General features: G+C 38.4%; 1 protein-coding gene across 1 annotated transcript; it reads left to right on the plus strand.

The window, feature by feature from the left end:
- The first annotated feature begins 4,264 nt into the window (after window positions 1-4,264).
- On the plus strand, window positions 4,265-14,808 carry LOC116238477 (protein FAM240B). The gene is made up of 3 exons (XM_031608189.2): window positions 4,265-4,686; window positions 11,305-11,447; window positions 12,738-14,808. The coding sequence occupies exons 2-3, from the start codon at window positions 11,308-11,310 to the stop codon at window positions 12,814-12,816; spliced, it is 219 nt and encodes a 72-aa protein (XP_031464049.2). The 5' UTR covers window positions 4,265-4,686; window positions 11,305-11,307; the 3' UTR covers window positions 12,817-14,808.
- Window positions 14,809-26,800: the final 11,992 nt, after the last annotated feature.

Raw genomic sequence — 26,800 nt, forward strand, 5'->3', positions numbered from 1 at the left:
CTTTCTAATGCTAACTGGTGCAATCTTCACTGGAGCCAAACAACAAAACACAATGTGTTTCTCAGTTTGGTTAATTGGGCACAGTAAATCATTGCAGGACAACACGGATGTGTCCTGAGGCAGTAATTCAGCCAGAGCCTTTCCTGTTTGTACACCATAGAAGGAAAGTGAGTAGACATAAATACTTACATCTAAATATTTTAATTGAGCTAAATTAGTTCTAATTAAGCTAAGCTAAAGGTACAGCATCCCTGTGTTACTTTACATTGGGACTCCAACTACAGATTTATTCAAGACTGTTAGCTTTAATTTTTTAGAAAGCAAGAATGATTCCTTAGGGGCCTTAACCATCCTCCTATCTTACTTTCCCAAAAAAGTTTCGCAAACTCACCCAAAGATGATTTGGAGAAATATTTGAGCATCCTTAAAGAAAGCAATGAAGTAATATTTTTATCTGTCATAAATGTGGAAGTGTTGGACTTTTAAGTTCAGATTAATATGAAATGAAGATAAACAGATGTGAAATTCATATACTATCTTATCTCTCCAGTTTGTTGTGACTGAAATAACTGACATTATCTCTGGGAAATTAATGCTAACAAGGTTCCTGCAGGCATCTTGAATTTTCTTGAAGCAAACTTGAAGTTTCCAACATTCCCAGTTCATCCCATAATTCTAGCTTTAAAAATTTGGTTATATAAGAAGCATAATGCAGCTATGTATGAAAAGAAGCAGAAGACTGCATAATTCCATCAAGATCCTATTAGCTCTCTATGAATAAAACATAAAGGGGGGTAGAACAGCCTCATCCCTAGCTCAAAGAGTCTGTGAACTAAAGCATACTCCGCACTGGTTGATTTGAACATAACTTCAAAACCCTCTTTCCTCTGCTCATTAAATTGATGCCTGAGGGTGTCTGGAGCAATTGAGTCCCTAATTCTGATACCATAGCAAAATATAAGAACATCCAGGCCAGATTTGCAGGCAAATTCAACTCATCATCATAGAAACCTTTCTGGACAAGTCCCTGAGGAAGTTCATTTGATGTGGACTTTGGAGTACTTTCAAACACATGAAAATGCAGATAAAGAGCAGGTGACATCAGCAGTCTTTTTCTTTCTTTATAGCAGATTCTCCCTGTAGTGCAAGAAGCCAGGCTAATTATAGTTCCATGAAAAAGCACCTGTGTAACACCTCCAGTGGGTAAATTTCAGCCAAATGAAATTTAAACTGCTTGAAAATTTTATATTCCTGGAAAAGCAGAATCACAAAAAAGCTTCAAGCAAGCAACTAGTGAATTACTAAAAAGTATTAAATCTTATCTTACACAAGCAGAGCAGTTTATGATCTTGAAGATCTTTTCTAAGCTAAATGATTCTATATCTAATTTTTCTCATCTATATCGTAAAGACAATAGCACAATTGCAAATAAACACCAACCAACCTCCATAAATGTTTCAAATGTCATGTAAGTGGTCTTTGGAGAAGTATCATTCAACTAACAAAACATGTAAGTTCTTCAGTTTGCTGTTTTACTGGCTTTGCAATCATACTAAAAGAGGCATTATAAAGAAAACAACTGTGAGTCATAGGCATGGATGACATGACTCATGCACCATCCAGAATGCCCTCTGAGGTAAGATACAGCATAGTTAAGTTGTGTCCTTGTGTGCAAGGTGAAATTCCAGCATCTAACTAATCCTCATTTTTTTCTGTTATTTTAACAGAATCTGCTGCTTTTCCACTTTCCAATCCAAGGCTCATCTCAAGAAAAGAAAACTGGTTCTGAAAATTTCACTGAAGTTATTGACTTGTTTGATTGTCCAGACAAGCCAATATTTTCCATAAATGTTAATCAAACCCTCAGTATCATATCTAGCAGGCAGGGCTAGAAATGCCCAAGTGGAGTTCTTTTTAGCTACTCTTTCAGATGTAACAGTGGGGGATTACAGGGTTCAAATCAATGAAGGGAAACACTGGCACTCCAAGCAGGCACCTGGCATTATCTACTGGACCAGCCCATTGAGGAACCCCCTACCTGTTTTCTCTCTGGGGTGTACTGAACTCACTGAAGGACCCAAATTAATGGGTCTTCTGTCTGATGTCCTTCAAAGGACTGATTTTAAAAATCTTATACTACAAATATTTACAGAAGCATCAAAAAAGTTAACAACCAACTTCATGGGAAACACCTGCTTAAACTAACCAGGCTTTTACCTACACTATGAGTTACATGCTTCCTTCCAGAATTTGCGAAGTCTGGGGAGTACTGTCAAAACTACTTGGCCAGTGTTGAGCCTGGACCAGGGGGACAAGGCACACAGTGACAGAAATCCCTCCTCACAAATTTCTAACTGTCACTGAATCAACCAGTAATGAGAAGGATGCAAATACAATATGCAGTGAATAAATAAAAAGGCTGCCCAACAACATGGTACAGTGCATGCTCTAAAATTTTACCTCCGTGGAGTTCCTTTTCTCTAACATCAAAGAGAAAAGAGCATGAGAAGTTCATGAATTCGAAAGTTCCTGTAGATTTTTTATAAAGCCCTCTCCTTTCTCCTCTTCAGCACAGGGTCTTAAAAACACAGACAGTGAAGGAGCCATGTCAACAAATTAGGGCCAAAATGTACTGTGTTTACTAATGAAAGTGTAATGGAAGAGTCTTATTTCCATCTCTCCCACACAGTCCAAGAATACAGTCAGAACACAGAGGAAGAATTTGATCACTACAGAAAATTAACATGCCAGGTGCTCTGAAGATTTGCTCTTTGTCAGTCATTTTACTGATACTTCTGAGGTCTCTGCAAACGTCATTAAGCAGGTGCTTTTAAGTACTTCTGCAGACTAGAGATGAATACTGACATACTGCAGGTTGTGGTAAACAGGCCTGACAAGGTTTTGTTGTGAAGTAAACAGAGACAGAGGTGCACCTGAGAATTTCTTAAGTAATTTTCATTGCATAAAATTGTACTTGGCAGTTGCAATGCTTTTGAGGGCATCTATTCAGTCACCTCTCATCCAGTTGTTTCTTCAGATGTGGATAGCCCAACAGAGCACTTGTTCTGTTCAGAATTTGTACATGCTGGATGTTTATTTATTTTGCATAAGGTGTCACTGTAAATGCACAGATCTATTTATTGTTCATTGTAAATTGAATCAGCAGTGTGTATCATGTAAGATATACCAAATCTGCTGCGGATGACCTAAGTGCGTATGATGTTTATCACAACTTGTCAAACAAAGCATCTTATCTCCACAAATGCTGAAATATCATTACAGCTGATGAAGACTCAACACTGAAGTCACCTCCTGAATGCAGATGCTTGTAAATGTTTAGGAATTGTCCACATTATAACATTCAAAACAAAGTTCTGATTTATAATGCACTGTGAAGTTGTTGAAGCTGTGAGTCACATGGCAAGGAAGAAATTATGGGCTCTGCTGCACCGTGGTTATTAGCATCACTGTTGTATTCAGTCAGGGCACACACCTGTCTTTGCAATAGTGTATTATTTTAATATTAACCCAGTAATCACTGAGAGCATGGACCTCTGTTATTATAATATATTCCGACAAGAGGGCTAATTTCTGTGGTTTCACATGATGTGAAGTGATATAATGTGTTGAAAAAAGTTCATTCTTTAATATTTTTGACAAGTTATACAAACTGACCAATGCTTAGTATGAGATGGAATTCTCCTTTACAGCAAAATCTGCAGCTGTCAGGTTTTGTTCAGTATTTTCTGCTGTAAAGCAGACTGCAGAATAAAATTAATTAAATGAATATGAACTACACAAAGCATCCATCTCATAGCTTCTGTTTTTGCTACTTGGTGTCTGAAAAATGACAACACAGGAAGGTTAAAATAGTCAGCCATGATATAAACACTACTAAAGCCAGCAGTCACATATGGTATATTACCAATGCAGATGAATTTAATGAAAACTGAGATCAGCTCATACATCTGTCATCAACCAAATCTACAAAATATTTTCCTCAGAAAATGAAATGTAATTATGTAAGTGCTCATGTCTAATAGAGTTCTAACAGCTTCAAATGATAAAACTAGTGCTGGTTTAATGCATTTTGTGAGCTAATGTTAACCAAACAGACCATTCCTATGACTATTACCTCAAAGAGAACAGATTGCATGATAGGTCATAATCAAGCACACATCCTTAGATTAACAGCTCCAAAGTACTGAGCACTTCTATAAGTCACCCTGTAATGCAAAACCAAGTGTGATTTGTCACCTCACTTCAATCTCCATTGCAGCTAAGATAGTAAGCGTGGAATTTTTCAAGCTTCATAGGAGGAGTATTAAAACGGATAATGATAGCATGCATTTTAAAGAATAATTCTCAGCACTTGCCAAGTCATGCTCTCTGAGGTATCTGTAAGTGTGGGAGGGATGCATGCTTTCAAGGGGGCCTGTGTTTCATGGTCATCTCAGGCAGGGGGCTGCAAAGTTCATTAAATGATCTTATCTCACTACTGCTTCTGTTCAAAATAACCTTGATATGATGAAGGATTTATGTTACCTCCACTTCAAATAAGAGTACCGAGGGATGCATTTCATTACTGTCCTGTGACACTGGAGAAGCCAGGGCTGCTGTGGCAATATTTTTCATTTGTTTGTGTCATAAAGAGGATTTACTTGCAGGAAGAGCTTGACTCCTGAGGTAAGTAAATACTTTTTATATGGTAAGATTTTCATAATAGTGTAAAGAAATGCATTTTTTCTCTAACTTTAATTTTCATAGAAGTATATCTTAGGGAAGATGACAGTATGAGGAAAATGTCCTGGAAGATTGCCCAGTTTAACAGCATCCTAAGCAAGCTGCTGAGTACCACTGATACAGAAAAAAATAATAAATTGCAATTTCCTTGCCACAGCCCTGGGTAAAACAGATGCGTATTATATATGAAGATATGTATTTTGTCAACTTAAACAATAGCCAAGGATACATACACACTTCTCTTGCAAAGGTGATCTGTTACAGAGAGGCTTTTTAATTTAACAGTAGACACTTTCAGACAAATCTGGACATGTTTTTCTTGCATGATTTGTCACAACTGAATGATCTAACAAAGAACATGAGCCCGAGGCAAGATTTACCCAGTTCTTTGATCTGAGATCATCAAGTCCTCCTGTACTCGAAAATCAAAGAAAGAAGAAAACATTTCCAGGATCTCTGCTTCTAATAAATATGCTGTATACCTAATGCTATATACTTGATCCTACAAGCTCAGAAATTCATGACATTAAGTTTCAAATATATCTAGCAGAGGGGAAAATCTTATCTTCAGAAACAATATTTGATCAGGCAAGCAAATTACTACTGCTTTAAATATGCCTTAATTATTGAATCTAAAACCCATTCAGAATTAGACAAATCTATGGAAAGTTCATGAAAGGCATTAGGATATTCTGTACTGCATGATGCTCGTGAATGTCGTCTCACTCAACACTTGCATTTATGCAACTGTTACCACAGCTGTTTGTATCATGGTGCAGGACGTGTAGAAACCCGGACAGGCAGCACAGAGAGTCAATAAAAGAGAGCATGGGAAGATGAGGAGCAGAGATGTGCTACAAAGATGCTCCAGGGAAAGTTTGGTGAGATCAGCATTAGTAATCACAGAGAAATGCAGCTCCAGAAAGAAGTGGATAGTGGATAGAAGTTTTCCAGAGAGAACAACAGAGTTGATTAAATCAGCTTGAAAGATGTTCAAAAACAGGGATTTGAAACAGCTGGGTTAGACTGGGATTTGATAACAAGAGGGCTACCATGGTAAGTAAGCAGGTCAGGAGGAGGAAGCTCAACAGATCTGAAGGCAGAGAATGAAAAAACAAAGGTGCCTCTGAGGGAAGCACTCAGCTATGGGCTGAAGGAGAAGTTAACGAAAACAGCAGCATGCAGGAGAGCAGCTAAATAAATGAATCTAAAATAAAATAAAATGAATCTAATGAAGCTATATAAAAGCACAACAGCAGAAAACAGAAAAAAAAAAAAAAAAAAAAAAAAGATAGTAATAACTGAATGGGTGACCTGGAGGGAAATAAAACTGCTGATAATTGAAGTGTTTTGCTCAAAAGGTTGCAAGAATATTAACCTTCAGCTGGAGGACTGCTGAGCTCTCACGTACAGAAAACCAAGGCACAAAATCAGTTCCCTCCAGTTCAGTAATGTGTATATCCAGGAAAAAGTGAGAACAGGCAAAGAGAACTGAGATCCAACAGATGAAGGACAAATGAAAATACTTTCAATGTGTGTTGTTCAAAGGCACTGATACCACCATTATAGCAGTATGATATGAAAAGAATCTACAGCCACTATGAATTGTATCTTTTTCATGTTTCTATTTTTTTCTTTTTGTAAAGACTTTTTATGAGAAAAGGCTCACATTTGGTAATAGTTCAATGCATTTTAAGGAAGCAGTTCTCTGAAACTGGTAAACAATACTCATCAAGTTTCTACAGAAAAGCAGTAATGAACTCCAGTAACCAGGAACAAGGAGAATGTCTGAGCATGAGACTGCTGCATGATCTTTGCTTTCAAACATTTTTACTTGCATATTCCAGAATTGTTTTGCTTGATAAATATCATGCATTCAGGTAACTACTATTGGTACTACTCAGTCACATGGTTATCATTTTTACACAGGGAACATTCTTATCTTATGCAAAATTCCAATAAATTTGATTGAAGGTTTTACACAGTCAATGATCTCCTGAGAACATGTTGCGGTAAGACAGTATGCTTCAAATTCTGCCAAACTAGGAAAGATTGACAGTAGAATAAATAATGTGTCTAGAATTCCCTTATTTAATTGCAAATTTTAGATATCAGTCTTTAGAAAATGAAAGCATAGATTCACAGCCTATAGTGTAGAAGTACAATACATAGAATATTGCACACATGCAAGCCACACATTTTTTACATCATATATCGCTGTATTTTTGAAAGAGAACAGCGCAATTTGTGCACCAGAAACCTCATCAGATACTGCAGCTTCTATTGGGGCATCATATCCCCAGTTGTTCAAGTAGGCAATCCCTGCCCTTCCAGAATAATACGTCTTTCCTGCACACCCTTCATCTCGCAGATTGTATTTATGTAACTTGCTACATAAATAGGTTGCAAAGGATTAAGGCAAAGTACTTTCTTCTACACTTAAAGAGTTTTATCCATGCTCTGAAGACCTAAGATAAATTTGAAACTGGTGTGTTTCACCAGGCAGGATCTCAAAGAAAATCTCAGTTAACCCTTTGAGACATTAATTACTTCCAACTTCAGAAGACAGATAACATATCCAAGATCCATGACAGAGGAAGGAAATCATAGTTGCAATTTCAAGTCCCATTTTCTAAACTTAAAGCTTTCTTAATGTTTTAAAATTAGACATTAGTATTATCATGGAAAGAACATCATCACCATCGTTGCATGGAGAAACGTCCACGCAAAAACAGACGAATAAAATATTGGATTATTTCTACAAAGATGCATAGCATCCTCAAATCCCTGACTGATTGTGTTACATGAAAAACAAGAGAGGAATTTAAACAGCTTTCCTGACTTATGCAGATGTTATGTAAAATTTTAAAAAAATAAAATAAAAAAAAAATAATTCTGTTCTACTACAATGGGGAAAAGTACTTTATGTACCATTTTCTAGATAAGCAAATTTCAACTTGCAATTCTCTTTATATAACAGTGTAATTCATTTGATGCTAATGGCTTCTCATAGAACTAGCAAGTACCAACATCAAACTATTGATTTTTGCACTTACAAAAGAGGCAGCATGTCACACTGAATTGATCTGACATGCCCTTCTTTTGTTCTAGCAGCACAATTTTTCTGTTTCAGACAACAGTACTAGCATCACAGCTTCACTGCCTTTATAAGATCTCCTTTTGCAAATTTGGTCTAAATACTTCTCTTAAATGATTAAACATAAAAGAAACGATCATGTTCATCCTGTGTTGGCTAAAGCTTTCTTAGAGTTTATCTAGATATTCCTTTCATATGAGAGCAGCTACACTGGTTTGGCAGCTAACAACCAGGGCTCTGTCAAAGATGATTACCAGAAAGAGACTCATTATTGTCCTATAGAAGAATCATCACGAGAGGCTTAAATAAAATTTTATTTAGTCTTAGCTGTTGCAGGCAAGTTAAAGTTAGGTGTATATAGATCTATATAAGAGTTATTACAACTTGTTATATACCTGAGCATGACATTTTTTCCTACCTGGTATACACAGCATTCTTTGGAGGCTCCTTCCATGATATCTTCCTCAAACCATTCTTTCTCTGCTAAACAAAGCTCCTTTTACTTCCCACTTTGAAATGAAAATAAATATTACCCACTTGATAACTGCTGATGCAAATCTACAATGCACGTTTAAATTCTCTTAATTTCTCCTGGAACTAAAAAGAAACTGAGTAGGAGAAGAAAATAGGATTTTGATCACTGGCAGAAGACATTAACAAAGAAACTGTATCCTCTGCCAAGTGAAATACTGACAGACTAGATTTGATACTGCTAATTTCCCACATAACCTTGAAGTCTTTTGGCAACAGTGTTGAAATAAATGGCAGGACATATTGAACTCAAATGTCTTGCACAAAGGCAAAGGAAACCAGGCAAGGGTACTTTAGAAGATTTGTTGAGAAGTTTCTACAGTCACTGAATGAATGGGCTTAAATAACAGGTTTGAAGTAAAGGGTAGATTAAGATAGAATAATTCTACAGCTGTGTGGTGCAAATAGTTGCACACTATTGTTACACTAATGTTAATCAAGGATTCAGTGTTGTCATGTAGAGAGAGTGTTGTGAATGTTGTACACTGTTAGGAGGGGAAAAAAAAAAAAAAGGAAGATCAAGGACTGAATAAAAGAATATTCAATTATTCAAGGTATTCACATTGATACAACGTTGATTGATGATGCAGAATAAAATGTTGGATAAGTACAGGTTCAGACAGTGCTCTTAGTATGCCTCAACCAGCAAACATAAAAAAATAACTGACGTTACAGAGAGAAAAATACTAATTTCCCACACCCACCAAAAATAATAATAAATGATGTAGCATATAGTACGATATATACTACAATCTACACTTTGCAGTATCAACAGGTATTGCTGTACTAAATGATGAAAGGTGAATAACAATGAAAACTATTTCTGAAGTTCTCTTTTATGGTGTTTAAAACTTTTGCCTTGGGATTTATTTATCTTTTATTTTATTTTATTTTATTTTATTTTATTTTTTATTAAGGAAGTGACAGAAAGATACATATAAAAATACATTCAAAACAGCACCAAAAATATATGCAGTCTGACAGAAGGCAGAACATCTGAAATTGGTAAAGGATGTGTGTTCCGAAAGTGTGTGGTTTCAGTTCATACATGGTGGCAGTGAGTTCCACAGATTCTGACCTTCATCTCAGTCAGAAGAGATATTCACTCTCATAAATATAGAACAAAAAGCACATCCATAGTAAAATGGGAATTTGTATTCAGAAAGGTGAAAATGTTCTGTTTTTTTTTTTTTTTTTTTTTTAAGATAATCTCTAATCAAAGAAACAAGGAGAGACTATTTCCTGTCACTGTTTATTTTGGTGCCTGAAGGATGTTTGAGAATTTTGTTTATATACTTCATCACTATTGTTATTCTGAGATTAAATCCCATAGCAGAAAATCCATCAGTCTGATCAGGTGGCTGTTACTGAATCTTCTTCACAAGTGTCTAGAGTACTCTTGGATACAAAAGAGGTTAAAGAGGGCAGTAACTATATCCGAGAAGAGAGATTGATGGAATACATATTATTTATGAACACATATACTTATATTAAACAGACTTTTGACCTAGAATTTGTTACCTCCTACAGTTAGAGGTGTTGAATTGTAATTGCAGTTATATGCTGTAGCTAATACTTATTCAACCAGCTATAATCTACTCAATACTTACACATACAGCTGTAATCTGAAAATAATTTTCAGTAAAATTCTACAAACTCAGGCTCAGAAACATGCCCTGTATTATTCAAAGACCATGTACTCACATATATGGTGTACACACAGCAGATTCACAGGGAATACTTAAAAATAAGAAAACTCTTCAAAAAAGCTGCTATTGTTACCAACAGTCATTTTTAATTTCTCTTAGAGTTTCTCTTAAAACAGCCAAATCTCCAAAATGAGTTACATAAAGATTACTGCCTCCCAGTTCTGCTTTTCTTACCATGCCCAGCAAGGGAATGGCAGTAGTTCCTTCAAGCTTTACCAAGCGAGCACTGAGGGGCTTGTTTACTAATTCTTTATTCCTCTGATAAAAATAAATTGCAAATAATTGCCACAAATTAAAACAACACGTGAGAGAGCCCTAAATATTTGTTAAAATCTATATATATTCTGGAAAATATTATAATGGCATGTTTATGCAAAATCACCTGGCAATTTGGAAGGCAGCATCTATAAACTCATTCTATATTCAATGAAGTTTTGGAATTAACTATATGATTTTCTTGTTGTAATGGGAGATATGAAAGCTTTACCACCACCCCATGAAGAGTCATCCTGAGACTTTATAATATTTTATAATCGTTTAAGATTTACTCCCAAATTTATCTCTAAGATGACATTAAATGAAGGGAGAAGTACAGAATCAAGACAGATGTATAAACATATTGAATGAAATTGCTCTGTTTTGAAAATTACAAAACAGAGAGAAGTATTTAATAAATATGATGGGTTTTGCAAGTTAACATCTTACTGCATGCACATTTTTTCCATTCCCCAAAATTAAGACAAAAATTAAAATCATTAACAGCAAAACACCAGAGTCAGTTTTTTTTGTTGCTTGAGTCTTGATCTACTGTGATCATTTGAACTTTTTGTAGAAATGAAAAAACTGAGAAATTCCCACTAGATCTGGCAATTTTTCTACTTCCTGTCATTTTCGAGAATCATAAACTGTATACTAATTATTAAAGTAGAGAATACTAGAGAAAAGTCATACATGTTAATCTTAAAAATCGCAGGCAGATGGAGGTGAGAAATATCTGAAATTAACAAGCAGGAATTCAGATCACTACAAACAGCACATTGTCAAGTGTCAGAGGTAGAAAATAGAAGTTTAAGCTGCCTACTGATATCCTGATCCTACATTAAAAAAAAACTGTGTGCACCTAATGCTGTGAAAATCCACAACAGCAGCATTGTGTTTCTGCTGTGAAAAAAGATGAGGGACAAATAACTTGTAATATAACCATTTCAAATTCATCCTTTACAGAAAATGAATAGTCAATATATACGTCATGAAGTGCGAGGATGTGAAACTAGCAACCTGAGAAACTTCTGGGAAAAGACAATTGAACAACAAACTCGGTACCTGCAAGTTGAAAAAGAACGTCAGCAGAGAAGTGCTCTGACAAAGTTAGTAGTTTGTATTTTGAAAGGTTATTTGAATTTGCACTGTTATTCTTTTTAAAAGAAAAGTTATGTCTATATTTATGTCACACAGTGAAAGTTGAAAGTAATGTTTATTTTCCTATATTTTTAGAAGATAATAAAGCTTCACAAATTGGCATGCTAATACTAATTAGTATTAGCTATCGCTTCACAGGATGAGAGAATAATTCACTTGTTCAAAGATTGGGTCCAAAGTGTGGAAATTCCGGAAGTTATTAGGACAAACTCTAGCAGTACAGACTTGTCTTGAATATCAAGGTTCACATCAGAGCTAACACTTACCTGTACTTGGTTCACCCTCTTTCTCTATGGCTTTGTTTTCACAAGAATACAGGTTCAATTAATTCATGTGAGTTAATCTGAACAAAATAAGTCCATAATAAAGCAGATGGTCTAAATATTCTAACTGATTAAAGCAACCATCTGTAGCTATTTTTACCTCAGTAAGTCACATTTACCTTACTCAGCTGAATAATGAAAAAGTAGTTTGCTGCACCATCAATACTGTTTTACTTCACACGAAGTCTCCAGGAGTTGAAGCACATACACAGATAGCTTGGAAATGTCCAAAAAGAAAGCATTTGTTCCAAATTTCCTTCCTACATTCCTTTGAGTTAATGTTTAAGCAAGTAAGAATAAGGACGACACTGCATTAATAACCTTGCATGAAGCAACACTGGAATCAATCTCCAGCACATTTTACCCATTTTTAAATAACCTAATTTCAACATCTCAGATCCTCAGCTGTGAAATTTCTGTTTTCTTTCTGAGGCAGTCTTTCAGTAGAATCTAGACTCTACCAAAGAAAAAACAAGCTTCCATTTATCACCTGTCAGAGAGTTAGTATGTCTGTTATGGACCTAAAAGGAATTTCAACACTCATAGTTCCTCCAAACTAAATGGTGTGCAAAAGCCTCTCTACAACTTTTTCTAAAGTAATTTCTGAGAAGGGGACTAGGGATACATTGGGTGTTGCTAGCCAGCAGGTGGCAGCAAGCAATCTCCAGTGGAGGTGACAAGTCACTTTGGCACAAAGAGACACTTGAGAGAGCATGAAAAAAAAGACGAAAATAAACCACAATGATCAAATGAGGTGGGACTGAGATCTGAGATCTAATCCTGAGCTTCTATCCAGCAACACACCCTAAATGGGCAGATGAGTTTGCATAATGATTGGTGAAAGTGCTGGAGAAAAAAAAAAATCTGTTCCCAGTAAAAATCCAGGGACAAGCTAACCAGTGTTTCTGTCCTTAGGCTCAGAAATGAATGGATGGAGAGGCTCGAAAAACGAATAAAGATGCTGAGGACCCAACCTGAAGATGCATCTAGTTGAAGATCCCACACTCACTGCTTGTATAGAAAGAGAATGAAATTGTTTTGCGGGAGAGTATGACAATGGGATGCAAAAATGAAGAAATCACTCTTGTAATAAGCTTTCCTTTTCATCTCACATGATCCTTCTTCTCATCTACTAAATCAAAATGAAGAAAATCTATCAGAAGCCAGGAAAACAAATGCCAGGAAAAAAGTATTTTAAAGTATGATGTGCCCCACTCCCTGCCCAGTTTTCCTTCATTGTACATTTTGTATGGTTATGTCACATGAGGATGCATAAGGAATAAGTCTCTATCAAGACAGAATATAACAAAATCATATCTTAAATTGATAACAAGGAACTCGTTTTGTACAGAATGTTTCTTTTCCAGCTGGAGGTCAGGAGGGGTTCTAAGAAGACATTTCCAAAATTAAATCACTTTTGTTCTGAGCTCTGCAATTTCATCTTTAATGGTTAGATGAATTATTTCAGGTTCCACAGTACTAGATTCAGAACACAGGGCCATGTAATCTTTATTTATCTAGGTGCTAGGAACACATTTCAATAAAACCTTGATCACTTTTGCAGTGATTATCTATGTAAGAGGTCTATAAATTACTGTCAACAAAAGAATACATGACCAGAGAAATAAATACAATCTAGAATTAATCAGCAAAATAAAGAAGTGCAATAACATTAAAATTCAAGTCTAAATGTGAAGAAACAAATTACATCAGGAACTGGAGTAGACTATATGATTAGAATGGCTCCAGAGATTTGAAAACTCAAAAAATAAAATTTCAACTTACTCAGATTGTCATAAAATAAATTAAAAGGATTAAAAAAAAAAAAAAATTAAACTACAATTTCAGAAAGACTAAGAAATGAGTCATAATGCTACAAAAATGATATAAAAAGTTATACAGAAACCTGACCACAGCACTAGAAAAGTCATCAGATAAAAACTGATAAGATCATCTGAGATTAGTGAAACCATTATGGTTACAGAGGATGCTTAGATACTCTTCAGACAGTTCTTCACTGGTATGCAGTTTCAAAGGAGTGCAATATTTAATTAATCATGTTAAACATAATATTTCAAATATTCATAACACAGATACTTAAGAAACACTTCATTTGTCTTGATTTTATTCTATCCATATTTTCGCCTTGTTTTTGAATATAACAGCTAGAAATTTTGAGTTACGTCCATCTGCTTTTAATAGATTTGTAATTAAAATGTGGTAGATACTTGCTTATCATCTTAGCTTTCATTATTTAACTCTTCCTTTGCTTCATCCTGACACTGACTAGCAAGAACTTGCATGCCACTTTCTCATTATAAATGTATGGTATCTTACTGTTGGAAAAAGCTTTTAAATTCTTACAGTAATCAAATGTTTTATCATCCTTTGGAACAAACTCTTAATAATCTGAATCCAAGTCTTAAATACTATTTATCAGAAATATTCCGCATGCTAGCACAAAACCGACAGCCCATTTTAGCTGTATTAATGTCCTTTCTAGTATACAGATAAGTGAGAACTGTGAAGAATGATTGTCAGTAACTTAATAGACCTCCTAGCAGTTTAGCCCAAACTGATACAGCTCAAATACAGTTCTTTACTCAGTAGTCCTTCCTGAAGCTCCTCTCTGGAGCTCTCTAATTAAGAAGGAAATATTTTTGATCAGGCTCTGAACAAGTGGTGCTGGTCAGGGAAAAGTCAGGATGACTTTTTGGTAAGATGGTGGCATCAAATCAGAGACATGGTTCCACTGTGCCTGGGGGAAGCTATCCAGCCCTGTCACAGAAGAATTTCTGCACCCCAGGGCAAAAGCATCCAGCAAACCATGAATGGCATGACAATGGCATCACACATTATCTCTTATGCAGCTACTTCTCCATTCAGTTATGCCTGCTTAGGCTTTTGGTAACATTCACTGAAAAGGAGATTGATCTGTTGGTCAGTTGTGAAGCATTTAAAATTTTCAGCACTGGAATAAACCCACCATACAATAATAACAAGTTTATATACTGTATTTTGTGTTTACTGTAGCATAAAATCATAGAATCACCAAGGTTAGAAAAGGCCTACAAGATCATTCAGTCCAACCATGCATCTGTCACAAATAGTTCTCACTAAGCCACGTCCCTCAACAGAACACCTGAATGTTCCTTGAACACCTCAAGGGTCGGTGACTCCAACACCTCCCTGGGCAGCCCATTCCAGTGCCTGACCACTCTTTCAGAACAGCAGTATTTCCTAATCCGGCCCGAACCTCCCCTGGCGCAACTTGAAGCCATTCACTCTAGTCCTATCACTAGTTACACAAGAGATGAGGTGGACTCCAGCTCACTACAACCTCTCTTCAGGTTGTTATAGACAGTGATAAGGTCTCTCCTGAGCTTCCTCTTCTCCAAACTGAATAATCCCATCTCCTTCAACCACTCCTCATAAGGCCTGTGCTCCAGACTTCTCACCATCTTAGCTGCCCTTCTCTGGACACTCTCCAGGGCCTCGGTGTCTTTCCTGCAGTAAGGAACCAGAGGAAAAGAAACTAACAAGGATTGCCTCAGTAAAGGCCAGTAGTGTTTAGTACAAATAAATTATTTATTGAATTCTGGAAGTACACATTGATACACAAGCAACATGAGAAATAATCCCTGACATACAGAGATCACCATGTAAACAGGCCAGAAAACATGGAGGTGAGTGGAAGGATGAGCCAAGTCAGGGGAAAGCTGTGTTCCCTTTGTCTATTGCCTAGTAAATGGCAATGGATCCACACGTTGGATAATGAGGTCCACTTTCTCAGTAACCAGCCCTTCATATGAAGCTGAAATCAACAGATTGTTTCCTCTAATAAAAACTCTTATAAATAGAAACATCCTGAACTCAATCCATGAAGTTGCTATTGCAGTGGCAGAACATACCAGATGTTAAAAGAATCATGCTACTTGTGAGACTGGATTCCCACAGAATTTTGTGGAAAATGAAGAATCAGGTGCTGCTGGGATACCAGATTCATTAAGAGAACTCGGAGATTGTTAAATCTGGAAAAGCAGAATATAATGTCTTTAACAGAAAGAGATTGAAGGAATTGGGCAGAAGGCCTGACACTGATTACAAGTTGTACTGTTTTCAACTTATACTCTCACCTTTCTACATTACACATGAAACCTTTAACACGTATCCGTGCTGGCATTAGCTCAGTCAGATGCACTTGCTCCAGGCATGGTCTGCAGTCACTTTTCAGTGAAATTTGCATTTCAGTTAAATTCAAACCATACATCATGTTGTTTTCAGGGCCATTCTGTACTTAGATAAGAAAACTCTAGGCTGAAAGCTGCAGCCACATTCTTATACCTTTGTAAGTATTTCACAGAATTAAAGAATGTGTTGTGTTGGAAAGGACCTTAAAGATCACCCAGTTCCAGCCCTCTGCTGATGGTAGGAGTATCTCTCACTAGATCAGGCTCCTTGGATCCCATCCAACCTGGCCTTGAACACCTCCTGGGATCATCCACAACTTATCTGGGTAACCTGTTCTTGTGCCTCACCATCCTCTAAGGTAAAAATGCTTCTTAATATCTAATCTAAATCTTCTGGTTATTAATTTAAAGCTGTTACACCTTCCCTAATATGGAGTCCCTCCTGGCTTTCCCGTAGGCCCATTTTTAGATAGTGGAAGGCCACTGTAAAATCTCCCTGAAGTCTTCTTCTCTCCAGGCTGAACAACTCCAACTCTCATCCTGTCTTCAGAGGATCCTCCAGCCCATCTTTGTGGTGCTCCTCTGGACTTGCTCCAACAGTTCCATGACATTCTATGTTGAGCTGAATGCAGTTCTGCATGTGGGGAACCTCACAAGAGGGGAGTAGAGGGGGGAAGTCTTCTCCCTTGATCTGCTAGTCATGTCCAGTCATTTGGTGCAGTCCGGGATACAGTTTGCTTTTTGGGCTGCAAGTGCTCATTAATTGCACATCTTGAGTTTTTCTTCAACCAGCATTTCAAAGCTCTCATCAGAGCTGTTCTCCATTCATTCTCTGCCATCCTGTGTTTGTAATTGAGATTGCCCCAAAAGAGTACGGGAAATCATACTTCGCCTTCTTGAATTGTGTAAGGTTTGCATCCAACTGATTCACATCCTACAAGCAAGATTTGCAAGAGAGCCCTGAAATTTCAAGGATGATGAGGAACATTCAAATCCATTACAAAATATGCCAAAATAGAGATATAGTTTTGAATGGGCTTTGAATTTTAAGGCCTAGATTTATCTCCCTTAGGACAGGCAGTACAGTACCAGAAATAAGGAGGGAAAATCAAACTAGACAGCCCAATGATATGTCTGAAAGCCTTCAGAGAGGACAGCTGTGACATACCTAGCTCACTGTGCCTTTGACTGATGCTTTACATTTGCAGGGCTCTTCCCTGTTGGCAACCTGCTGTCTCAGGCTGCTGGTAGCCTTTTGGAGAATTAGCTCTGAAAGGACAGTTTATAACGTCTTATAACAGGATACCCTGCTTAAAACCTTAGCTTACTCTTCTACCAATATAATCTTCTATCTGCTAGAGAGTAAATACAACACCCTCTATCTAGCCAATATTTCTACAATTCATCCTACTTTTAGGATATGTATTACTAATACAAACACCCAAAGAGCATTCCTCACAAAGAAAAGAATCCCTTATCTCTTCATTCTCCTCTGCAACTGCTTTCTCACTAATGAGCACAGTGTGCAAGACTTTGGCTGCAGCTTCTTCAAAAGCAGTGAGCCTTCCCCACACTGGATGGCTTTTATACTCACCTTGTTTTTATCCTCACCTCACACCTTGCACACATTCCTTTTTATAATCTCACAACTCTACTATCTCAGAGAATTGAATGGAGTAACCCTGGTGCCAGAAGTCATTGATGAAGTTTACTCTGAAATTTGAGTGCTTCATATTTGTGACCCTCTGCCCCTTCTCCACATCGGGAAAGAAAAAGAACAAATCCACTAAGCAGTCTAGTAACAACATGTCAGCATTCACTGTAGAAAATAGAGCTGGTTTTGAATTGTAAAACTGGTACAGAATTTTCAGGTACCATCCCTGAGTGCTTTAAAACACACCTACTACCTAGAAGCCAGGGAGCAGTAATCAAATGTTTAAATGGTTCTTTTTACTTGGGGATAAGAGCTCAGTACCAAGTTCCATCCCAGAACAAATTTTTATGGACAAGTAATAAAGCCCTTTGAAACTAGGAGGATTATAATGGAAATGCTGACAGAGCCTTATCCATAAGCAGGAGTACTGGTATAATTACTCAATGCAACCTATAATCTTCATGGCACTGTAAGTCAAAAGGAAAATGAGAGGCTTTGCATAATGCTGAAAATCTATCAGGGCTTTGATGTTGCTTTAATCCTACACTACCTAATAGCTCATTTAATATCCAAGGGAACTGAAATGAAACTTAAAGTGTCATTTAAGATTACTGTAATTTAGAAAGGCTATAGCAGAAACAAAATGAAAAAAAAAAAAAAAAAAAAAAAGTGACTTAATTTACTCAAATTAAACACTGTTTTCAAAATATTTAAGTAGGGTTTTATGATTCAGATCATGTTTTTAATAAAGGCATGAGAAATTATCAAGTTGTCTACTGAAAAAAAAAAAAAAGCAAACAGAAATAAGCATGTACAGTCTTTGTTTTGTTTTCAGATTTTTAACAGAAAGTTAATATGTTCTGAATTATACTGAAGGCCAGGAGATGAGATAGCATTTATCCCCACAGAGAACAGCTTCAGTGCTGAGGATCATTTTGTGAAAAGCCGTGGCAGTGGGATAGAGTGTATGAAGGGAGGTGGGGGTGAAAACAGGGTCACAAAAAAGAAGCCTGTATGTAATATGCCAGTGCTTGTGGGAGAGGGATGTGCTAGTAAGATCCCAGTCTTGTATCTTGGTGAAGGAGTAGGATAACACACCTTTTTGCATGAAGACTGCAAAGGTTGGCATGAGACTACTACAGAAACACCTAAGTGTGGTCATAAGGGTATAAGGACTTCTCTCACTTAAAAAGTAGCCCAGCTCAGGTGCATTTACACTAAGAAAGAACAGTCCCAGGAGTTCCTCAAGTGTGTGAAAGATAACTTCCTGGCTCAGATGGTAAGGGAGACAATAAGGGGAAGTAAAATCCTGGACCTGCTGTTTGTTAGCAGAGAAGGTCTTGTGACGGATGTAAAGGTTGGAGGCCATCTGGAACAAAGTGATATTGAAAGATTTTTCAATGCTTGTTGAAGCACAGAGGGGAGTCAGCAGAATAGCCACCTTGGACTTCCAGAGGGCAGACTTTGGTCTCTTTTGCACCATGGTTGAGAGAGTCCTTTGGAAGATAGTTGTGGAGGGCATGGGAGCCCAGGAAGGCTGGGAATACTTTAGGGAAGTAATTTTCAAGGTGCAGGAGCTAATCATCCCCAAGCCACAGAAGATGAGCCAACAGAGAAGGAGGGCAGTCTGGCTGAACAGAGACCTTTGGCTGGAATTTAGGAACAAAAGGGAGGTTTATGGTCTTTGGAAGAGGGGGCAAGAGGTTTACAAATATGTAGTGAAGATGTGCAGGGAGAAAATCAGAAAGGCCAAAGCCCAGCTAGAACTGAACTTGGCCACTAAGGTGAAAAATAACAATAAATATTTCAATAAGTACATCAACAGTAAGAGGAGGGCTAGGGAGAATCTCCATCCGTTGTTGGATACAGAGAGGAACACAGTGACCAAGGATCAGGATAAGGCTGAGGTACTTAATGCCTCCTTTGCCTTAGTTTTTAATAGTAAGACTAGTAGTTCCCTGGGCACACAGCCCCTTGCATTGGAAGATAGGGATGGGGAACAGAATAGACCCTGCATAATCCATGATAAGATGGTTTTGGACCTGCTTCAAAAGCTGGAAACTTACAAGTCCATGGGATCAGATGGATTGTACCATGGAGTGCTGAGGGAGTTGATGGATGTGGTTGCCAAGCCACTCTCCATCATCCTTCATCTGTCCTGGCTAACCAGGGATGTCCCAGTGGAATGGAGACTGGCAAATGTGATGCCCATCTTCAAAAAGGGCTGGAAAGATAATCCAGATGTATCAGTCTCACCTCAGTGCCAGGGAAGGTTATGGAACGGATAATCTCAGAAGACATCATGGATGGGGACGAGTGTCTGGAGACATCATGGGGATTGGGGACGAGTGTCTGGAAAGCTTCCTGATAGAAAGGGACCACTGATTGACAGTTGGACGAATATGAGCCAGCAGTGTGCCCAGGTGGCCAAGAAGGAATGGTGTGGTGAGCAGGACTGGGGAAGTAATCCTGCCCCTGTACTCGGCACTGGTGAGGCCCTACCTTGAGTACTGTGTTCAGTTTTTGGCACCTCAATACAGAAGGGACATTGAGGTGCTGGAGAAGGTCCAAAGAAGGGCAATAAGGCTAGTGAAGGAGTTGGAGAATATGCCCTTTGAGGAGTGACTGAAGGAGCTGGGACTGTTTTGTTGGGAAAGAAGAGGCTGAGGGCAGACCTTATTGCTCTCTTCAAATACCTGAAAGGTGACTGCAGTGAGAGTGGGGTTGGTCTCTTCTCACTTGTGATAGCTGACAGGAGAAGGGGAAATGGCCTCAACTTGCACCTGGGGAGATTTAGTTTAGATATCAGGAAAAACTTCTTCATAGAAAGGGCTGTTAAGCACTGGAATAGGCTCCCCAGGGAGGTGTCACCATCCCTGAATGTGTTTAAAAACCATCTGGATGTGGTGCTGAGGGACATGATTTAACGGTGGGTTGTTAAAGTTATGGTAGCACGGTTAGGTTGTGGTTGGACTTGATGATCTTTAAGGTCTTTTCCAATCTGAGCAGTTCTATGATTCTGTGATTCTGTGGGTTGATGAGTAGTCCCAGGAACATCAGCTTCTACCCCAAAAGGAGCAGAGGTTAGTAACCGCAGAGGTTACTAATGCTACATATGCATAAATTTGCATATTGAAATGGTACCAAAAGCTTTAGGCAATCTTATTTAAATTTATGATACAACACAGCAGCTCAAAAGCAGTCATGTTAGCATGAATCAGCAAGTCATAGAACCATAGAATCATGGAATGGTTTTGGTTGAAAGGGACCTCTAGGTCATCAAGCTCCAACTGCATGCTGCAGGCATGGCCACCATCCTCTATATTTTACACTAGACCAGGCTGCCCAGGGCCCCATCCATCCTGACCTTGCAAACCTCCAGGGACAGGGCAGTCACAGCCTCTCTGAGCAGCCTGTTCCAGCACCTCACCACTCTCTTGGTAAAGAACTTCCCCCTCATATCCAACCTAAATCTTTCCTCCTTCAACTTAAAATCATTTCTTCTTGTTCTGCCATTTTCTACTCTTGTGGAGAGTTGACTCCCTTCCTGTTTGTAGGCTACCTTTAGGTACTGGAAGGCTGCAATGAGGTCACCCTGCAGTCTTCTCCATGCTGAACAAGCCCAGCTCCTTCAGCCTGTCCTCGTAGGGGAGGTTCTCCAGCCCTCTAATCATCTCTGTGGCCCTCCCCTGGACCCTCTCTCACAGCTTCCTGTCTTTCTTGTATTGGGGACTCCAGACCTGGACACAGTACTCCAGATAGGGCCTCACAAGGGCAGAGTAGAGAGGGAAATAAGTCAGAAATACGGATGCTTTTTTCCCCTACTAATCTGTGGGAATACAATCTAGACAGATGCACTGTGCAAAGAGAAGCACACTAGAACGCTAGCACTGTTTCTGGTAGCTCTCCTCTCCATGAACCTTGCCTTCTCCTCCAGCCTCCCCTGCTTTCCTCCTTGTGCCTGCACAGCTGCTGGAGAGGCTGTGCAGTGAAGCACGTCAGAGAACTCATCCAGCTGAAATAAATGGATATATGTGCATTTTTGCTTGGATGATTTTCAGTTAGATCTGCTTCCTGATCTGATTCTCATCCCACTCACACACAGAGGAGTCAGCGTGGCTGATGGAGTGCAGAGCTGTGTGCCACACCACACATTCTGCCATTCTAAGCCCAAGCTTCAGGGAGACTTCTGTTCATCCACATCCAAGATATTAAATATGCTACCTCCAGTATGAAAGCAGTTTATTAATAATTGCTCTAAATGGTTTAAATAACAACAAAAAAAAAGGCTGCTATGTCTTAAGGCACACAACTGCCCAGTGCTAGAGCTTGGTTGTATTCCTAGAATACAACCTGGACTAGGTCGTATTCCTAGTCCTGGTTTTTTTGCCAAGTACAGTCAAAATGTACCCAAACAGGCTCAAATGTTGCGAACTTTTAGTGTGTGAGGTTTTTGCTCATTTTTAAATTATATGCCTTGGTACTATGATTTACTTGATTCATCTCTTTCTCTGAGGCAAATGCTTTCTGTGATAATAACACAAATAGCACATCTGTCATGGACAAGTTCTTACATTCTCTTTGAAGTCACATTTCATTTCCATGTGTGTGGGGGGGAGGAGAATCATCCTTTTTCAAATATTAATTTGCCATCCATTCCCTCCAAAATTTTAGGTTAAAGTAATTTAAAAAAGAAAAAATCCAACATATACACAACATACAATTTACCAGTCCTTTATGAAAATTGATCCAGGCTGAACTGGATGCACAGAATCTCTTAGTTTTGACTGTCTTTTGTATAAGGGATTGTTTCATCAAACACATATTCACATTAAAATAAGTTATTCAAGCAGGTGGCCATCTCAGGTCAGAAATTATTATTCTATACCAAATAATCCATCTTTACATATAAATTATGATTACAATAACCTTGATCTCTTCTTTTATAATTTCTTTCAAGGAGATGCAAATAAAATTCCTCAGCTTTATAATACAAATGATGTGAAAATGACATGGCTTTACCTGAACAAGGAGGCAAAATCTTGCCTCCTAGTGTAATACTGACGTAATGTTTCTCTACTTTTGTACATAGAAATAATCAAACACCATATAGCTGAGCTAGAAGATTGATTTAGCTAAGAAGCTACTACTTTATCTTTCGGAACAGGAAGTTTCGAGCTTATCTTGGACTAATATTTTGTTTCTTATTTAATTTTATCTGTTTCTTCCAAGACTCAGGAGACTCAGCATTCTGAACCAAAATGACTAGGCTATGACAAGTAAGATTAAAATGCAGCAGTAGCTGCACAACTCTGGAGGAACTATTTCCAAAACCTCTCTTGTTTTAGCTTAAATGTTCCCCACAAGCCCACAAATCTGTTTCTGACTGTCCAGAGCTGCCCTAGTCTGAGCCATTAGGCACTCCACTCACACCTCACTCCGGCATTAAAATAGGCAAGACAGCAAAGTCTTCTGACAGGGCCGATGTGGTTGACACATTTTTTCCTTGTGCCAAGACCAGTCCTCCTGAAGAATACAGCAGAAACAGAATGGTGTCTTGTACTGAAGGGGTACAAAAAAAAAACAAAACCCAAAGATAATTTTTTCCATTTCATTAGTTGAGGTACTCTGTTTAGTAGCTAGGACACATTCGCAACAAGGAAAATATCCAGGTTCTCATCAACCCCAGTAAATTCCTGACTACATCTCTTTCAAAAAGCCTCAACTGTTTTATGATATTTGAAGTTATCGTCAGTTCCAGCCCCGTTCAGCCTGGTTCTGTCACTAATGGAGTGGAAAGACCCATGAACCCATGCCCCGAGATAGGGAAAGAGGGTAGGAAAAAGGTAGAGAGATGGGCCTAAAAACAGAACAGTGGCAATGAGCTAAGGGAGAAAACTAAATTACTACGTATGATAGTGAAATGCAAGATAACACAATGTAATACAATATAAGTGGAACTGAAGCAAATAAATAAAATAAAACGAGGAAGAGAGTGTCCAAGACTGAAGGCCTTACTCTAATGCTGAAGGTGAGACAGCTAAGTAGCACACAAAACAGAGATAAGCAGGAAAAAAAGATGGGCAGCCTCATGACTTCTAAGGAGTTTTATTTTTTCCACCAAATGGAAAACAGAAATGGAACAGTGAAGTCTTCTGGGTGATGTAGTTCTTCTCTTCTGAGAAAAGCACCCATAAACTATCAACAGTACACAGAATTGGAGCATTAACTCTTTAACTTCCAGTGCACAACATAATGTGGAATACCAATAACAGAAATCATAAACCAATTGCAGTCAAAAGCACCCAAGTGGTATGCTACAACTGATATTGATGATGCCTTCTTCTCCATTCCTTTGGCCACAGAATATAGGCTACATCTTGCTTTTACTTGGAGAGGCATTCAGTATACCTGGAACTGTTTGCCACAGGGCTGGAAACATAGTCCAACACATAGCCACATACTGATTCAAACTGCACTGGAACAGGGCACTGCTTCCAAGAACCTGCAGTGCACTGATGACATTATTTTGTGGGGCAATACAGTTGATAAACTTCTCAAGAAAGGGGAGTGAATAATTCAGATCATTCTGCAAGTTGGCTATTAAGAGAAGAAAAGTGGAAGGACCTGCACATGAAATTCAGTTACTAGGTGCAAGGTAGCAAGATGGGCATTGTCATATCTCAAAGGATGTGGTCAACAAAATTACTGCTATGTCTCCTCCCACTAGTCAGAAAGAAACACAATCTTCTCTGGATGCAATGGGCTTTTGGAGAATGCAAGTTCCAAACTACAGCCTCATTGTAAGCCCACTTCATCAGGTGATGTGAAAGAATTTTGAGCAAATTAAACAGGAGATAGCCCATGCTGTGACCCTGGGGCCAGTACAGACAGGACATGAAGTAAAAAACATTCTCTACACTGCTGCTGGAGAGTGAGGCCCCACTAGGAGTCTTTGGCAAGAGTCTCAGGGGAGATCCAAGGCCAACACCTTGAATTCTGGAGTTGAGTATACAGAGGTCCAAAGAGTACTATACTTCAACAGGAAGGAGATATTAGCTGTGTATGAGGGGATTCAGGCTGCTTCCAAAGTTATCAGCACTGAAACACAGCTCCTTCTAGCACCTCGACTGCCAGTGTTCAACTGGATGTTTAGAGAAAGGGTTCCCTCCACCCATCATGCTACTGATGCCATGTGGAGTAAGTGAATTGTGTTGATTACATAATGAGCTCAGATGGAGAATCTCTGTCATTCAGGAATCTTAGAATTGATCATGGACTGGCCTGAAGGTAAAAAGTTTGGAACAGCATAAGAAGATGTAATGCATGCTAAAGATGTTGGGGGAATGCAGTCAGTGATTCCATGTATGTATATGTATACATATATATATATATACACATATATATATACACATATATATGCATGTTTGTGTTTAATGCATGTTAATTATTGTTTGTCTCTGAATACATATTCAGCATGATGCAGTGATGTGGAATAAGAAGTAGAATATCATAGTTTTATAATTTTTGTTACCACTATTCCACATCAGAACATCATGTGGTGACTGGGAGTTAAAGAATTAATGCTTCAGTTCCATGGATTTTTCCAGGGTACCTTTCTCAGAAGAAAAGAAGAACTACATCTCCCAGAAGACTTCACTGTTCCATTTCCATGTTCAGAGAGAAAGTTAAAGCAGCTTGGGAGTCACAAGACTACCTATCTTTTTTATCTGCTTGTCTCTGCAGTATCTCCTCCCTGGCTGTCTTGCCTTCAGGATTAGAGTAAGGTCTTCAGGCTTTAGACACACACTCTCTCATTTTCTTTGTTTTATTAGCTTCAGTTACAATGATATTGTATTATATTTTGTTATCTGGAATTCCCCTATGATATGTAGTAAATTACTTTTCTCTCTTAGCTCATTGCCACTGTTTTGTTTTTACCCTCATCTCAAGGTGTGGTTTTGTGGGTGTCCTCACCCCACTTTGTCACAGAACCAGGCTGAACCAGGCCAGAACCGTGATTGGAAGGTACACCAGTTCTACTACATAAGAAGCAACAATATTCTGGTGGGAGAGATGGAAGTTTTTATAAAATATGCATTGGTAATAGAGGATATACAGATGACAGTAAATGTTCTGATCTTCATTTTTTCTTTGTCTGTTTCCAGGTACTTCGGAGATAGCTTTGCTGTAGTAGAAATATGAATCAAATATATTTGGGTTCCATCTGAGTTTGAACCCATGGAATGGAAATACAAATAAATCAGGATATGATTAGTCTATTTATCTCACTGTATTTGCAACATATCTTCTTTTAGGCAGCCTGAACTGTAGGATTACATTGACCAATAGATCTTTTCAGTATCCACAATTGGGTTGAGTAATTACAAGTCTCAGTTCCTCCATCTTGTTTTCTTTCAGTTCTAAATGAATAGCAACTGACTCTTCTCCTTTATATTTTTTTAGTTAATCTTCTACTATAACATCAATAGAGATGATCCATAGCTGCTTGAACACTGCAATCCAAGGACTGCCCCTGCTCTGCAGGATGATCTGAATGAGAACCACCTGAGGAGCAGCCCAGGTACTCAGCCCATGAAAGGAGAAGATGCTGGGCCACAGGGATATCCACTGGCAACAGAAAAAGAAGAAGGCACAGCGGCAGCGGCACCTACATGGCCCCTGCCACAAAAGCACTGTAAGAAGTCCCCTACCTGAGTCCAAGCCAGTACTGTTTCGAGCCAACTGTGCCCAGTTGCAGCAGCAGGGAGAGAACAGTGCCAGCTTCTGGCCCCCTCCATGCTGCCAACAAGTGACAGCCAGACCTCAGGTGCCACTTTTGAGCCTCCAGCTTCCAATGTTCAGCCCAGCTCTATAACGGCCCACCACAGTAGGAGCTTCTTCAGGTTAGTGTTAGGGATATGGTTAGAGTTACAGTTAGGGATATATTTAGGGTTACATTTAGGATTATTGTTTTTAGGGTTTCGGTTAGGATTATGGTAGGTTTAGGGTTATGTCTATGATACAAGTTGTAATGATATTGTTAGCTTGATAGTGTTCATTAATAATTCTGCAGTTTGTTTAGATACCAGAGAGAGCTGTGTCTCTATATCCACTAGGTAAGGAAGTACTGC

The sequence above is a fragment of the Phasianus colchicus genome, chromosome Z (assembly GCF_987193195.1).
Source record: "Phasianus colchicus chromosome Z, bPhaCol1.hap1.1, whole genome shotgun sequence".
Classification (NCBI taxonomy): domain Eukaryota; kingdom Metazoa; phylum Chordata; class Aves; order Galliformes; family Phasianidae; genus Phasianus; species Phasianus colchicus.